The 18250-nt window shown below is 34.6% G+C and overlaps 2 protein-coding genes across 6 annotated transcripts in view; both read right to left on the bottom strand.

Moving 5' to 3' along the window:
* The window catches only part of COL17A1 (collagen type XVII alpha 1 chain), a 250351-nt gene that overhangs the window by 164380 nt on the left and 67721 nt on the right, over window positions 1-18250 (bottom strand). The window lies entirely within an intron of this gene.
* Window positions 1-18250, bottom strand: part of CFAP43 (cilia and flagella associated protein 43) — a 67930-nt gene that overhangs the window by 41060 nt on the left and 8620 nt on the right. For all 5 annotated transcript variants that reach the window (XR_011559195.1, XM_070752754.1, XM_070752755.1 and 2 more), the window contains exons 6-14: window positions 17695-17854; window positions 16375-16428; window positions 14902-14981; window positions 12126-12257; window positions 9907-10023; window positions 8447-8527; window positions 7727-7878; window positions 5538-5641; window positions 2042-2182 (exon numbers count right to left, since the gene is read on the bottom strand). Coding sequence is in view for 4 of the 5 variants with exons in the window: in XM_070752754.1 (XP_070608855.1) it covers window positions 2042-2182; window positions 5538-5641; window positions 7727-7878; window positions 8447-8527; window positions 9907-10023; window positions 12126-12257; window positions 14902-14981; window positions 16375-16428; window positions 17695-17854 (1021 nt within the window). In the remaining variant the exon portion in view is untranslated. The remainder of the gene's footprint in view (window positions 1-2041; window positions 2183-5537; window positions 5642-7726; window positions 7879-8446; window positions 8528-9906; window positions 10024-12125; window positions 12258-14901; window positions 14982-16374; window positions 16429-17694; window positions 17855-18250) is intronic.

Raw genomic sequence — 18250 nt, 5'->3', positions numbered from 1 at the left:
GGGATGGAAAGCACGCTAGTACACTTATGCACGCCCCTTACCGACCTCTTAGGAATCTGGAGAGGTCAACTGTGGATAGTCTAAGGGTAAAACGTTGGGGGTTAGGGGATGACACTACGGAGTCCTATAATGAGTTCCACGCTTTGACAACTTGATTACTAAAGTCATATTTTTTTACACTCAAGTTTGGAGTGGTAGTGGTTAATATTAAGTTTGAATCTGTTGTGTGCTCTTGTGTTGTTGTGGTTGAAGCTAAAGTTCATTGACAGGCAGGACGTTGCAGCATATGATCTTGTGGGCAATACTTAGATCATGTTTAAGGCATCATAGTTCAAAGCTTTCTACACCCAGGATTGTAAGTCTAGTTTCGTAGGGTATTCTGTTTCGAGTGGAGGAATGAAGGGCTCTTCTGGTGAAATATCTTTGGACATTTTCGATGGTGTTAATGTCTGAGATGCGGTATGGGTTCCAAACAGATGAGCTGTATTTGAGGATGGGTCTGGTGAAAGTTTTGTAAGCTCTGGTAAGTAGTGTGAGATTGCCGGAGCAGAAGCTGCCTAGGATTAGGTTAACAACCCTTGAAGCCTTCTTGGCGATGTTGTTGCAGTGGGCTTTGGAACTTAGGTCTTTTGTTATTAGTATTCAAAGGTCTTTAACTGAGTGGGGATTATCTGTGATAATTTGTTTATTCAGTTTGTATTTGGAATTCTGATATATTTTTTTTGCCGATGTGTAGGACAGAGCATTTACTGGTTGAGATTTGGAGTTGCCATGTGTTAGACCAATCAGAGACAGAGTTTAGGTCCTTTTGGAGAGTAATTGTGTTATCGGTGGTGTTGAAGAGTTTTATAACATCAGCGAAGAGAACACAGTTGCTTGTGATGTGATCACAAAGGTCATTGATGTAAAGTATGAAGAGCATTGGTCCCAGTACACTACCTTGGGGAATACCACTTTTAACAGGGATAGGGGTGGATATGGTGCTTCCTATTTTGACCACATGTTGTCTGTTTGACAGGAATGCTGTAATCCAGCTGTGGAGGGATCCTGAGATGCCATGGGATTTGAGTTTTAGGAGTAGTGGAGGAGCTTCAGATTACAGGATAGTTTTTTTTCTGAATCCAAATTGTTTGTTAAAGAGCAGTTTATTAGTTTCTAGGTGGACAGTAATTGATTGGTTTATAATTGATTCCATGATTTTGCATGGGACGCAGCATAGTGCTATTGGTCTGTAGTTATCAACAAGACAAGGGTCTCCTTTTTTGAAGATGGGGATGACCATTGCTTTCGACCATAGCTTGGGAAGTGTGCTGGTTCTGAAGGATTTTTCTAAAATTATGCTTAGTGGTTCAGCTATAGCAGAAGAGAGCTTTTTTAGGAAGTATGCACATAGACCATCTGGTCCGACTGATAGAGAAGGTTTAAGGTCACGTAATGCTTTTTCAACATGGTCTTCAGTGAAGTCTATTTGGGTTAGGTTGTTGAGAGAGTTTGAGGTGCAATTGAGCTGTTACTGTTAACAAAGACAGAGCCAAAGAATGAGTTGAGGAGGTTAGCTTTGGATGAATCATCATGATATTCTTTTTTGTTGGGTCCTTTGAGAGATGGGATAGGTCTAGAGTCCTTGAGTTTGTTGTTGACAAAGTTGTAGAAGGCTGTATTTCACCCTCCTCCTTCGCTGCTTTTCCTTCCCTTCATCAGGCAGCCCCAGCACTGTGGCCTATTGGTCTGCCTTCAAAAAACAGTTTGAACCTCTGAAAATATTTTGCATATGATATCTTCTTTGTCTGTTTATATTTCATGCTTCCAAACTACCCATCTCTCTCAAAGAGGTGCTGGTGTACAATATAATATAATCAATCAATAAAACAATTTATAAAAAGTTAACATTAAGTTAGCATTTTAAAAAAATATAGAACAATGACATTATAAACATGTTAAAGACATAAGGATCTATTCACACTTTGAAGTCAGCATATATTATTTTCAAATGGTGACTGCACTTTGAAGTAACAGAACTCAGTCCTAGGTTGGTTCTTACCTGAAATAATATTTAGAGGAAGTGTAAATATCTCCACTCTTCCCCTTTTGAGCTCCATTGGAGAAAGAAGTGCAATCACTTCAGTTAACTCATTTTCCCCATTATGCTGTAAAGTTATGTCCACAATCTCACCAGACAACACTATAGTGAAAAGAAGAAAACATTCAAACCACATGTAACATCAAAGTAAACTTCCCCCCTTTTAAAGCCTACAATAATTTAGAAGTCCTTGGAAAAACAAATTGGATATATTTTTTAATAACCTGTCTTTATCATTGAGCACTAAATGGTGAATACGGGACTTATGCCATATTCTTATGACTCTGGCCAATGAATAGGACCAAAACTTACTGATTTCCAATAATAATACACATAATATGCCTTATAACACCTAAGCTGCCAATCTAGCCTATAGTTTTTGAATACTGTCAGTATGGCTTCACACTTGCTAATTCTTTTGACTTTTCAACATCCCACCATGATAGCCATATAATATGGGAAAAGTCATGGTGAAAAAAGTAAGGTTCTACATTTAGGCATGAAAAACAAAATGCACAGGTACAGTATATGTGGAACTTTGCTCAATAGTGGTGACTGTGAGAGAAATATTGGTATCCTAATGGACAATCCTTTAAAAATGAGCAGCAGTGTATTGTAGCTGACAAAAAAAGCCAATACAGTTCTAGGCTACATTAACAGAGGGATAGAATCAAGATTTCGCAAAGTGTTAATACCACACTTGGAATATTGCATTTAGTTTTGGCCACCACGATCCAAAAAGGATGTTGAGACTCTAGAAAAAGTGCAGAGAAGAGCAACAAAAATGATTAGGGCACTGAAGGCTAAAACATATGAAGAATGGAACTGGGCATGGCTAGTTTAATGAAAAGAAGGAGTGGGGTGACATGATAGTAGTGTTCCAATATCTCAGGGATTGCCACAAAGAAGGAGGGGTCAACCTTTTCTCCAAAGCATCTGGAGGTAGAACAAGAAGCAATGGGCGGAAGCTAGACAAGAAGAGAACTAACTTGGAACTAAGGAGAAATTTCCTGACAGTCAGAATAGTTAATCAGTGGAACGGATTGCCTCCAGAAGTTGTGAATGCTCCAACACTAGAAGTTTTTAGGATGTTGGATAACCATTTGTCTGAAGTAGTGTACCCTCCCACCAGCTTTTGAGATGTTGCCAGAATTGTAACTGTAATATGAAACTGTACTGCAGATATTTTGTAATCACTGCATCCACTATTACTAAGTATTATACTGAATTTTTAAAGAAAAACATGGGAATCTGAAATGCTCCAGAGAAAAATGCTGAGTTCAAGTCATTTTTGAGGTCTTCTTAGTCTTCCAATAGAGAAGATAAAGAATAAAAGTGCAGGTAAAAACAGGGGAACCACATTCTCCTTGGAATACCAGCCAAAAACTTTGGACCGGACAACTTAGAAGGCAGCCATGGCGAACTGCCAATAGCTGGGGTGGACTCTCGGAAGAAAAAATAAAGCATTTGGGTGAGATCTATCTAATTTTGTCTTGTATACAAAATGACTCTGAATTTAAGTGGTTATTCCTTTGAAGAAGATCGTTTAAGGGAAAGTTTGGCAAAGAAAAGCTGGAGGGGGGATTTAATGGCTCCTTCCTCGCCTTAAGAACAAGCGGCAAACAACCAGAATCCAAAAAAGAAAGAAATTGATTGAACAAGCTAATAGTATGAAGAATAAATTACAGAAGGGTTGAAAGCAAATTGGAATTAGTGGAATTATATTATTAGTTTCCATGTGTTTGTTGCTGTTACTTTAAAGTGAAAAGTGGAAACTTTTTAGACAAAAGTTAAGCTGCAGTGCCATCCAGTAGCAGGGAAAAAAAGAAAAGGAGAAAGGAAATTTTTGGATAACCTTGGCATTCTTAGTAATCTAAACAAAAATGTGGAAGAAGAAAAAAGAGAGAACTTGGCAGAAATAATGGCAGAGATATTGGTAAAGTCAATGGAGAATAAAGAGAAGATACTAAATGAGATTGATGAAATATATTGAGTTCATACAAGAAACGCAATGAGATATTTATTTTATTTTATTGATTTTTGTCAAGTACAGTACATATTTGTAATACTGTATAAGTACAGTAAATATAACATTGTTTATATATATAAGATCTGTACTGATAAGAGGGAACAATTGGACAGGTAGGCATGCTTGTGTACTTCTGCAGGCCCCTTACTAACCTCTTAGGAATCAAATGATGTCAACAGTGGACAGTCTAAGGGTAATGTTTTGGGGGTTTGGTGACGAAACCCCAGAGTCAGGTAGTGAGTTCCATAGAAACATAGAAGACTGACAGCAGAAAAAGACCTCATGGTCCATCTAGTCTGCACTTATACTATTTTCTGTATTTTATCTTAGGATGGATATATGTTTATCCCAGGCATGTTTAAATTCAATTACTGTGGATTTATCTACCACGTCTGCTGGAAGTTTGTTCCAAGGATCTACTACTCTTTCAGTAAAATAATATTTTCTCATGTTGCTTTTGATCTTTCCCCCAACTAACTTCAGATTGTGTCCCCTTGTTCTTGTGTTCACTTTCCTATTAAAAACACTTCCCTCCTGAACCTTATTTAACCCTTTAACATATTTAAATGTTTCGATCATGTCCCCCCTTTTCCTTCTGTCCTCCAGACTATACAGATTGAGTTCATTAAGTCTTTCCTGATACGTTTTATGCTTAAGACCTTCCACCATTCTTGTAGCCCGTCTTTGGACCCGTTCAATTTTGTCAATAGCTTTTTGTAGGTGAGTTCCAGGCATTAACCACTCTGTTGCTAAAGACGCATTTTCACAGGAAAATATGTATAACAATATTGTATTATTATCGAGAAAATGAAATTGTATATTTGTGATGTATGGATGTGAAATGAAATTTAAAAAATTGTAAAAAACAAATTATAGTTCTAATAAAAAAGTAATGAAAAAGTAACTGTGATCAATGGCTACATTTATGACCTTCAGTGAGTAATGTTAGTTTGCATTGTCCTGAGCCTGATCCATTTTTTTCCTTGTTCCCCTTTTTCCTAAGCTGTATATATGTTTACTCTCTAATCCTTTCCTCTCCAATGAATGTAAATACAAACACTAATCCTCTTCTTGCTATATTGATAAAAATGATTAAATTAACAATCTACTTTCTTGCTTACAGTCGATGTTTTTTGTTTCACCTATTCATGCTATTGCACCTATTAATATTTTAATATAGACATTTCTCCACTTTTTAAAAAGCAAACGTTCAGAATTTTAATAAAAACCTACAGACTCAACAGACTGTTATAAAAAATAAATATTATGAAAGTCACATAATATTCTCATTTATTTAAGAAAACTGATCAGTCTGAAATAAATATTGGGGTTTTGGCATCTAACATTTATTCTATGAAAAATTACTGTCCACAGCTGACATATATATACATAGAAGAAATAAGACATCCATAAATTTGTGTATATTACCTATATATCCCAGTACTTTAAACAATGCTGATGGGAGAGCATTTAAAATAAAAACATTTCCATCTGTAGAAGCTGCTATGAGAAATTGACCAGTTTGTTCATACCTTGGGGTGGAAAAGAACAAATAAGATGATGGCAATTGATCAGCAATCAGGATAATGACATCCTAATTATTTGAAAGGAATTACAGTATATATATATACTTGTATTGAACTTGGCCGAGAGCAGACATTTGGCGAAAAAATCAATTTAGCATTAGTAAGCAACTGCACCAGCCTAATCCAACACAATGTCTTTCATGTGTACTGCAATAGGCCATGCTAGAAATTGTGGTTCTAATAGGTTCTAATGGGAGGCTCTAATACAATGATATCAACTGGGACACAAACTTTGCAACAAGTAAGAGTTCCAGCCATCACAATACAGTAGTACCTCTACTTACGAACTTAATTCGTTCCGTAACCAGGTTCTTAAGTAGAAAAGATTGTAAGAAGAAACAATTTTTCCCATAGGAATAATGTAAAAGCAAATAATGTGTGCGATTGGGGAAACCACAGGGAGGGCGGAGGCCCTGTTTCTTCTCAGGAGATTCCTAGAGAGGCCCCACAGAGGCTTCTCCCAGCCTTTTCTGGCCCTGTTTCCTCCCAGGAGATTCCTCACGTAGGCTTCTCCCAGCCTTTTCTGGTTACAGTTTCAGAGGCTTGGGTTTGTAAGTGGAAAATAGTTCTTGAGAAGAGGCAAAAAAATCTTGAACACTCGGTTCTTATCTAGAAAAGTTCGTAAGTAGAGACGTTCTTAGGTAGAGGTACTACTGTACTTCTGTAGTCATGTGATTGTGAGTTGTGTGTTTGGCAACTAGCTCTCACTTTTGATGGCTGCAGTATTCCAGGGCCATGTGATTGCCACTTAAACCTTTCCTTCAGGATTACCACAAGCAAAGCCAATGAGGAAGCCTGCAGGCAAGATTGCAAATCATTACATTAAGTTAATTCTATTTTTCCCCCAAGGAACTTTGAAACAGGGTCTTAGTGATCTCTCACTCTGTAACATCCCTCCACCCATCTGTACTCCACAGCACATGCCTATTCATAGCATCCTGACTCACATGCGGTTCCTAACAGCCCAGCCGTCGCACCACCAGCCTGGGCTCCATATAGCCATCCAAGCACCCACACAGCTGACATTGGCCTTCTCACACTCTTTAGCATCTACTTGTGATAGCTGTTAACCTATGGTCCCTCTGATCCATCACCCTTATGCACCCCACATTCACCCACTTCTTGCTTAATGACCCTCATAATCCTGGGGCAGTTACAACAGCAACTGAGGATGTTAGAAATTAATTTTATTTATTTATTTTATTTATTTATTTTGTCAAACAATTATAGGGTGTTAATTTGTACAAATAAAACATTAGATAAGTAATGACAAAAAGTAACAAAAGAAGACAATAGGACAGGGACGGTAGGCACAGTGGTGCGCTTATGCACGCCCCTTATTCCATCAATAAGCAGTGCGGTCATGGGACATTGTACTTTATGATTGTTTCACTTATCAGTAGCAATCGAGTCTCTGTTGCAGTTGTAACCTACAATAATTTATAGCATCTAGAAAAGGGAATGAAGGAGAATAGAAAGAACAATAAGGACATCAGGAAAGGGGCAAATCGGAAAGGAGAGCACAAGTAGAATGAATAAGACCAAGTGAATCAGAACAAGAAAATTGATGGGGGCAATTAAAAAAGGAGAGGGAAGCCAACATGGTTTTCCCAATCCACCCATTTTTGTAAATGGAATTCTATGTATCAATATACATTCTTTTCTCTATCTCAGCAACCATCTGGATGAGAGACAGATTAAAAAGTGGATATCAGAGGGTATTTGTATTCTGTAATTAATTATTCTCTGGAACCCCACCTCAGCTTTGTAATCACATCTTTAGGTAAATTATGTATTTCTGAACTTTCTTTCTTTCTTTCTTTCTTGTAGGATCGATGAGTGATAACTGGCCATATCCATCCCTATGGCCGTTTTGTAAATAGATGTCATCTAATTGCAATAGTAACATTTAATCATGATACAATGCAACACACACCCAAGTTTTAAAGGTACCACATGCCTGAAAATGTTGAGAATCTTGCCCGTAAGTCTGGATCAGACCACCTTCTTTGCTATTCCTATTTTACATACCGCAAAAAATGCACAGTCATGTCCTTAGAAAGTAGAATTCGGTTAATTACTCTAGGAGTTTCAACATTAGTAAGATCCACAAAAAAGACATGGCCGCTTGGAGTTCCTACTGCAGCACAGTGAGAGGAGAGGCTACAAGCCATCGTAGTAACCTTAGAAATGAACAAATTATAATTAGGTTTTTCATGTGGATCCTTTGGGAAAAGATATTTTATTTTCTCTTTCATGGATTTTTATTAGACTACCCTCAGTTTAGAGCAGAAGCGGGCAAACAATTTTCTTGTGGGGCTGCATGAGAAACTTGTACTATTGTGGAAGACCGCTCCCCCATCTTGTACCCTGTTGCCACCACTACCGGGGGGCTGCACAGGGACAGCCAACAGGCCGGATATGGCCTGCGGACCGTAATATACCCAGGTCTATATAGAAAAAGTCTATTACCAATCCAACCCAATCCAACCCAATCTGTTTTGATGGTGCAAAAAAACCCCATTTCATACAAAACAATACATAGTTTAGTTTTTCAGCACAAATAATTCAAAACCAATTTGCTATTTATTAATGTGAACAATTAAACAATTAAATTAAAAATAATATTTGGAGTATTTTAATATGTATCTACTTTAGTTCTCCATTTGGTTATTTGTCTTGATGGCATTATTAATTTATGATAGTAAGTCAGATCCAATATATTAAAACTCAAATTCCATTTGTACGTACCACTGCATTTAAACATAGTGTGCTGATAAAAGCACCATTATCCAGCTGCCAAACTTGTATCTCTCCTGATTTTGCTACAGACTATAGTAAAGAAGCATAAAAAAATTAGAAAACTAGGAAAGTTTCTATTATTTATCTATACATTTTATTAATTTACTCTGAAAAGATTCCCTAGACCCTTTAATTATATTTATTATTATTTGTAAAATTGTAAAATATTGGCTGCCCATCTTATAATAGGGTAACTTTAGGCAGCTTACAATAAATAATAAAAACACAACATCCCCTCCCACCCCCACCCCTAGTTCATGTAGGTCAAATCAAAGAAATGCATCAAAATAATTAAAGAATGAACATGGAACAGATATACACTGTCTTAAATATAACATACAGTACAGAAATAAATTATTGTATACCATATCATTTAATATTAAGTCAGCAGGTGATTTAGTACACATGTTGGGCAATTACTGCATTTTATTTACATTGTACAAAATTATTTTACAATGAAGTGTGGAGATAGCCTTCACAGTATCCATCAATAAGTGTGCTTTTCATTATCTCCTCACAGTACTCCCATTAAGAAAAATCCACCTAGTTGACCTCAATTACTGCATCATACTGATATCTATTCTTCATCCATTTTCTCCTATGGTAAGTAGCGCCAAACTTTTCAGCCATTTATTAAAAGTTTAAACGGCAAAAGGAACCAAAGGGATTGCTTGGATGATATTTCTTATGCATACATTTTTTATTTTTTATAATCACTAATTAAATCTCAACTTTTGAATTCTCACTTTAAGACACACTTCAATATAAAACTTAAGCAATGTTAATGAAAGAAAACTTTTTTTTAACTTGATAAATATAAAATGTTTTAAAAAGGGGCAAAAATTAACTCTATAACTTAGTCATAACAAATCCTTCAGAAGGGTCAAATTATCCTTCCCCATCTTTGTAGTGTGTTTCCTCACATGCTGCACACATTTGAGCAAGTTTATGAACTTTTGTATGTTTGTTTGTTATCTTTCCTTTGGATAAGATTTTTTCTAAAGGATTTTTTTCTTTTATTTTGATCCTAGCTGATGATCTTATAAGCCTGAAGTTCCTTTGCTTTTCTATTTTAATATACAATATTATGGAAATCATTTTCCTTCTGCAACAGCTGAACTGAACAAAACTAGCTTGCATCTGTTCATAATCTATATGCTCTGAAAAAACAAGCCATTTATCAGTTTATTAGAACCATAACACGCCTTATTTATATGAGTAAATTAAATTGTTTCGGAAAATGAGAAAAAATTAAAAATTAAACAACCAATGCAGACATATGTTTTCAAGACTCATTTAAAAATTGCCACGGTGGGAGCATTCATAAAATAATATTGCAAAATGACACTAAATTTATTTAAAAAAATTTTTTTCTTCTTTGCCATTTAACACAAATGAAATTTTCTTACCACACAGTGTTTGTTGCCCGGAACAATAAAATCAGCTGCTAAGAACTGGCTCATACTTGCATCCAGTAATGTAATAACTTCTTCATTTGAATTTGGATTAAAGATATAAAGTGATCCCTATTAATTAGAAATGATCCATGATGGAAAGATCAGAGAAAACATTCATATATATATATATATATATATATATATATATATATATATATATATATATATATATATATATATATATTCTTAATTGTTTTAGGAAAATATACATATCTCATTTTGCCACGTGACTGAACTCAGGGTGAAAGTATACATCATATTATATTAACTTTCTTATGTACTGTATACCTGTCTGAAAACAGTTCCTACTTCTTTTTGGCAATATCGAATGGCTCACTATGTGAAAAATGGTTACTATTAGGAGAAGCAATTACTTTAATGCCATCTCTTTCATGACAAAACTGTCATCTCCACCCAAATTTTTACATTTTAAGGTATTTTTAATGTTTTGCATTAAAATCCAAAAGAATGAAAAATATTTATTATATTGCTTGAAATGAATACAAAATGATCAAAATATATCTTATGATACAATCCTATTCTGAGCTTGGTTTTTTGAACATCATGCAAATGTGAATCATCTCACACTGTTGTGAAAAGGAAAAGCTACACTCTAATATGTACCTTTATATATCAGTTGTATGTTAAAACTAATCTGGATATATCTATATTACATCCATTTTAGAATGGTCTAAAAATATTGAAAAGTAAAAATCCATCCAGTTTAATCCCGAGTGAATGTCAGAAGTAGAATGCCCAAGCATTAGTATTATTTCACATAGAATGACTATTTGGGAAATGTTTAATCTGAGACAAAAACCCTTTCACTACAAGGCTTTAGGGAAGAGCCTTCTCTGTGGTGACTTTGAGATTCGCACTGGCCTTTGGGAAGTTGCTGAAGACACATATTTGCTGGAAGGCTTGGGGCTCCTGCCCATGTTGTGACTGAGATATGGATGAATGTGAATGAATGGTTCTAAGATATGGGTTTTTAGTGTTGTTATTTTAGTATGTTTAATGGATTTTAGATTTTTTATTGATCCGTTTTACTTCGATTTCTACCATGATATGTTTTTCATTTATTCCTATGTTGTAGCTGCCCTGAGTCTTTGGAAAAGGACGGCTTGAAATAATAAATAAATAATAATAAATATATAAGCAACATAAGAAAATAAATGGTACAAGAATTATTTATTTATTTATTTATTAATTCATTCATTCATTCATTCATTCATTCATTCATTCATTCATTCATTGGATTTGTATGCCGCCCCTCTCCGGCATAATGTTAAGAGTGAAATAATTCGATTAAAACTATTATTCTTTTAGTCCTTAATTTGACTAGAATTTCATCCCATTAGCATAAGTGATCAGACGTCCCACTTTTGGCGGGACAGTCCTGATTTTTAATAATTTGTCCCGCGTCCCGTGGGTTTTTTAAAAAGTCCTGATTTTCCTTTCTCTGGACTGGCCAGAGCGAATGAAGCATTACCTTTCTCTGCGCTGGCAGGAAATAAACTTCTCCCAGCGCCCATAGAAAGGAAATGCTTTGTTCGCTCTGCATGGCTCAGAGCAAATGAAGCATTTCCTTCTTCTTGGCACTGGGGTAGGGAATAAACTTTTCCCAGCATCCAGAGAAAGGAAATGCTTCATTCGCTCTGGGCAGTCCTGAGCAAATAAAGCACTTCCTTTCTCTGGGCACTGGGAGGAAGAAGCTTCTCCCACCACCGAGAGAAAGGAAGCACATTTTGTTATGGGCTGGCTTGCCAATCTTGGGATGGAGTGTTGCCCCCGCTTCTTTCTTCCCGGATAGAAAAGGAGGGGAGGGATGAAAGCAGCGATGGCTCCGGGGATGGGCATGGCTCCCAGGGAGACTAGACCAAATTTTTAATCAAAGAACCCCACCACCACCACCCTAATCAATGGTGTCCTGCTTTACCAATGTTCAAATCTGGTCACCTTACACTAGCAACAAATCAGACTGATCTCAGGATATTTGCCTCTGATCTGAATAGATCAATCCCTCATTTCATAGCAATCATTTGTATTCACTGAAAGAATCACCACATTAAATTATATTAGGCTTGATTTTGTTACATGAAAAAAAATCTAATAAATACATATTTAACTGGGAATCTCATCTAATAAGATGTTTGCCTGGTACAAAGTACCTTTTCTGTTTCTACTAGCAGGTAACTGTAATCAGGAGAGAAGAAAAGAGTTGTTATTGGCTCTTCAATTTCAAAGCAATCTTCTGCTTGAAAGTTTGTGCCCTTGATTTTGTAAAGGCGAACAAAGCCATCCTGGGGGGAAAACACAAATATACACTGTAAACTGCACAAGTCATACCAACTTTTCCAACCCCTTCCGCTCCAAAAATACCTAGGCACAAAATTATGTTATTTGAAAATGATTTTGTATGAATATCAGAGAATATTTTAAACCAAACTATATTGACATTGGAAATCCCTGAGTGAATTTCTCATCTCTCTTTTAATTTCAAAAGTGTATGGATGAAAAGAAACTTGTGGAATTAGGTTATAATTTGCAAAAGGTTATGAGATTTAAAGTCTTCCTTCATTTTCTTGATTTAAATTATTCCTCCCAACACTCAAGATTATAAAATGCATATAGGTGAACAATAATTTAGAGATAATTTATACAGAAAACATCTCTTAAATGTACTTATTAATATTTGCTTTGCACAACAATTATAAATTCAGTACAAGTTATTTCTTCCTCATACCTATTTTGTAAAAAGAATTCATTAGCTATCCAACTATATAGAGCATATATTTAGATATCCATTTGAATATATGGATATCATATCATATTACAATTATAATTACATAATTAGCCTCTTTGCTTTAATAAGCTTCTATGCCACATTTTGTGGAAAGAGTCATATTACTTAATTTTCATTTGTTTCTCATTTTAACATCTAGAAACTGGATTGTTGTAAAAATAACCTATTCCCTACTTTTAGTGACTTACTATATCACAATTTATTACACCACAATTTATCCCACATTCATTAATGGGACTTTCATAGTTGTTAAAATGCTCTTTAGAATTAATATACTGTGCATAGTTCCCTCTAAGCTGAGCAGTGAGCAATCGCTCACTTAAAAATCATCATCAACTCAGAGTTTTCCAAACCTGCCCAGAAGCCGAGAGGGAAAGAGTGAGAGGGAAGGAGAGAGAGAGGAAGAGAGAAAGAGAGAGAAACAGATAGAAAAAAGAGAGGAAGGAAAAGAGAAAGAAAAAGAATGGGAGTAAGGAAGAGAGAAAGAAAATCAAAATCTAGTTTGAAACTAGCTCAACTATTTAAGTGGCATTTTGATATTGATAGAGTTGCCCTATTATGAGCTTACTGTTATAGACACACAGTACAGTATTTTATTTTGAAATTCTCTGAGGCAAAACAGGGTGGGTTTTTTGTTTGTTTGTTTGTTTGTTTGTTTGTTTGATTTATCTATCTATCTATCTATCTATCTATCTATCTATCTATCTATCTATCAATCTATCTATCTATCTATCTATCTATCTATCTATCTATCTATCTATCTATCTATCTATCTATCTATCTATCTATCTATCTATTGTTTCTGTGCCGCCCAGTCCTGAAGGGACTGCCGCTCAGACACTATACTTTTCTGCCCACCCCCCCAAAAAATTAGAGGGAACACTGATACTGTATATGATAAGCTTGTCTACATTTGGTTACTTTTTACACAAACTTCATTTTCTTTATATAGTTGCTCTGCTTTTATGTGACAACTGTCTAAAATTCGGTATTCTGATAATTTCTTTTTTCATTGCAAACTTTTAGGAATCCCAAAAAGCAATGAAGTCTAGTTGATGTGCAGAAAACATCTGTTGCAATGTGTGAATAATGCCTGCAACCTAGTGTAAAATTGTGATCAAGAACCCTAAATCTTCAATCATGGCCTCATCAGTAATTCTTCTTCTGACACTTCTCTCAATTACCTGGTTTGACCTGTCAGAAAAGTCTCAAATGTGGTTTGACTAAATTAGAATCTACCATATGGACAAGGAGAGTAAAAAAATTGATTGACAGCATAAGTTCAAAGACTTTTGAGAAGTGAGGTTTTTTTCCCCTCCTGGCTTTTCAAATTAACAGATACTTGGTGCAGCACCTAGTAAACTTGAAACTGAACAACAGATAATTTCAAGTCAGAGAAAAGCTGGTTTCTGCCTTTCCAACTTCTATCCTTCAGCAACTAAGGTATACATCTGGTTCCTTCAATAGGATCTCCTTCAAGCCAATCATTCTTTGTCCCAGCCTCTTATTGGTGATAATAACTATTTTGCAGACATGTTGTAATATAAATAATACCTATGAAGAAATTTGTTCTCTAAAAAATTTATAAAAAATTAATTACAATTACTACTATAGCAAAGGCTAGGTAAATATTGGAATGGAAATAGATGTTCTGAGCATCTTTGCATATTTATTGTTCCTAAAACTTGCAGGAGGGGGTGATAGATATGTGTGTATTGAAAATGCATATTTAATCAATTTGCATGTTGAGATAGTCCACAGAATTAATTAGTTACTAACTCAACATTTGTGTTCTTGAAAATATTTTTAAAGCAAAGTTGTCATTTTTTACTCTTCATTTGCAGCACTTTGTATGTTTGTTCCTGAACATTTCCTGTATCACATATGTACTAAAAGGCCATGAGAATGTATAATATATTCCTTTGTGGTATCTTCAGTACCTAATTAGCAATTAGAAGAAAAAAACCTTCCTAATTTTTAATGTTTACAACATTGTTATTTCCCTTTATTGATTCCTTTATTTCTAGGATTATGGGATGGTTTATGATAAGGATTTCATTCTGAAATATTGATAGTTTGGATTTAATATAATTTAATATTAACAGTGAAACATTATATAACTCAACAGAACAGTGCCTTACAGTTCCAGCTGCATACAGTCCATCCTTATGAAGTGCCATAGAAAGTAGGATCACATTTTGAGATTCCTTCCTTGGCTCACCTATAAAACATGAGCTATTTAAACATATAAATTGTATGTGTTATACATTTTATACAAAGACACACACACACACACACACACACACACACACACACCTAATTTTGTTGCCTAAAGTTGTATTATACAACTTTAATTTTACATTTTCTTCCAATTTAATCACTACTGCTTATCTTCCATGCATATTCATTTTCTCTTATACTTCATTTTATACTTCCACTCCATTCTTTTTAGTATTTTTAATCTTAGGCCATACTTTTTCCTTAACTTTTCTCTAAATGCCCTAAATTTCTAATCTTTTTTACCTTTTTAAATCCTCCTCTTACCACTCATCCTATTTGATTAACCATACCACTACCTATCCATCCATTGTCTATTAACATTACCAACTTTCCAATATACAAAACCCCACTAATTATCAAAATTCTCTTCTCTATTGAATCCCATTTATAAATTTTATACAAATCTTATATAAACCCCTTTTAAAGTAACAGTTATACAAGTGTTATAACCTTCCAATAACTTCATCTACTATCATATACTTTAATTCCCATCCTTCTTTCTAGATTCATCATCAAAATGTAATTTTCACTTTACTATCATTATAATAAGGGGTGGGCTACTGCCCGGACAGGTGTGAACGCAGTGGGGTAGCAAAAATGGAGCTCCACCCCAGAGCACCCAATTTGCACTGAAAGATGTTGAAATAAAATTTATTTATTTATTTATTAGATTTGTATGCCGCCCCTCTCCGTAGACTCAGTAGGGCGTCCTGCATGAGCCATACCCACAATGTGGTAGTAAAAATTTTGGTAGCCCTTCAATGATTATAATCCAATATATAAAATCCTTATACCATAATTAATTATACATAATTAATATTAATATAGTTATGTCTATATGTGTCTTACTTATCCCTCTTCCTTTCCAGTACAAACTCTAAATAAAAACCTTTTTAATATGATAATTTCACAAATTTTATGACATTCTAACATTTGCACCTATAAAAATTTTTGATATAATAATTACAGAGATTTTATAATGTTCCATTAATTACACCTACTATTGAGTACACTATTAATAACCTAAATACCAATAAATATATTATAATATATCTTATGTCCCTTTTTCATTAGTGTACTTTTCTTATTTCTCATTTTCATTTTCCACCATCGTTTCTAACTTTGCTCCAAATTTGTTTCTATTTTCTTGTCACCTCTAATTTCCAAAAGGTAAGTTTTTATATGTTCATGTATTTTAGCATCACAATCAATTCTTCATATATAGACACTTCCATGTTATCAAATTTACAGTTGTTAAATACAATTTATCTAATTCAAACTGCATGAACATCTTATGATTTTGATCCATTTAACTATGTTAAAAAAATGAATACCTTCAATTTTTCTTAAACTGTCTGACATTGAGCGAAACGTTGTCCGTCTTTGCGCTGGAAATTAAGTGAGCATGTATCAATTGCAGCTTACTCATTTTGCAAGTACATTAGAACCAATTATCATTAAATCAGCAAAAATTACACTATCATAATTTGTGTTAATAAAGTGAATTAATGCATATAGTATAAATCTACAGTAGGGCTCTATGGACCCTGCTCACAGATGAGGTTTGTCTACAATTCCAGAAAACTGGTCTGCTTACAACTTGGTATTGCATCTTTTTTATTATATATTTCCTGCAGAACTGTTGGTTTAACATCTTTAGGGTTTTGGAACTGGCTTTTAATTGTTGATTTGCTAGCCTATTTTAACTAAAGGTATTTAAATATTTTACTTACACTTTCTCTCCTCCCCACTCCCCATCCTCATGCAAAACAATCTCTGCAGGTTTTTTTGAAAGCTTCATTTCTAATGATAGAAATAGTAACTTTAAAAATTAACTTAATTCCTTAGGGGGTTCTTTTTGAATTTAAATCCCTGGTCCCCAATGTGGGGCCTACACCCCACAGTGGGGACAATCTGATTTTTAATAGGGACAATTCGAACCTTGCTTACACCAAGTTAATGGCCTTTTAGGCTTCCTCCATATGAGTAGGAGTTCATTTTTTGAATAGTAAGAATTATATGTCACAGAGTGGGGGCATCAGGATTTTAGAGATTCGTAGGTGGGGCACGGACAAAAAAAGATTGGAAACTACTGATTTAGATGCTTTTGATAAATTTAGTAATAATTCAGCATTATTCATCTAAAGAGTATATAGTACAGCAAATTCTTTGGAAATTTAATAATAACATTTATTGTGAAAAATGTATTTTAAGTTTTCATATTTCAAAGCTACTGGTAAACTCACAGTTTTTCTCATGAAGAAACCAAATGCATTTTTTGTGGCAGTAAAACAGTATTGCTACACTATTGAATTGGCAACATGAATCTACTGCGTTTCAGAGGATGCAATTTAACTATTGCTTCCAGTTAAACAGACAATGTCAATTTACCAGAAAAAGAATGGTAGGAAATTAATATTTCTAATGTTTTTGAATAGTCATCTTTCTTTTTTAAAACCCCCCAGCAAATTAGTTATTTTTATCATGTGTTTTTAGGTAGAACTCTCATTTTTTATAACTCTGGATATTTAGTGCATGGTGCAATTTCATTAGGATTAACTATTTCCTAAAAATAATTATTTGAGGAACAAAGAGCATCCTCCCCTTTTTTTTATCTAAATCCCAATGAATCAGGAAAAAAAAAAGTTTCTCACCAAGAGCATCTGGAGAAAGTTTTTGAGTGAGAAGAACAGCCCTATATGTGTCTGCACCTATTTTCAGGAAATATCCTTCTTCACAGCCCAAATACAGCTCAGAATCTGGAGTCCAGCAATGGACAGTAGGGTGAACACAAGGTTGAATATCATCTTTAGGCTACCATTATGAAGGAAGAAGAAGTTTCAATGATAAAAGAATTACGAATGCACAAATCGCAAACTATTTTTAATTTTACATTTTATTCAAATATGGCATATATCATATACATATTTTTATCAGGATTATTCATCCTTCATATAAATTACTACATGTACTTTGGACAGTATATTCTTACTTATCCTTAAATTACGCTTAATGGCCTGGAATTGCAGACCTGAAGGGAAGCCATTTTTTAATTCCAGAAAATTCTTATTGAGTGCTTTAATTAATATCTGGCATTTGAAAGAGAAAACAATTACTCTGTCACTATTTAGCTATGAAAACAGAAGTCCATATAAACAAAACACAGATATAAATTAGCCAGAGGGGAATTTAGCTATTACAGGCAGTCCT

Source organism: Erythrolamprus reginae, chromosome 5 (assembly GCF_031021105.1).
Source record: "Erythrolamprus reginae isolate rEryReg1 chromosome 5, rEryReg1.hap1, whole genome shotgun sequence".
Lineage (NCBI taxonomy): Eukaryota > Metazoa > Chordata > Lepidosauria > Squamata > Dipsadidae > Erythrolamprus > Erythrolamprus reginae.
The sequence above is the reverse complement of the archived record's forward strand: the minus strand, read 5'-3'. Positions and strand labels throughout refer to the sequence as shown.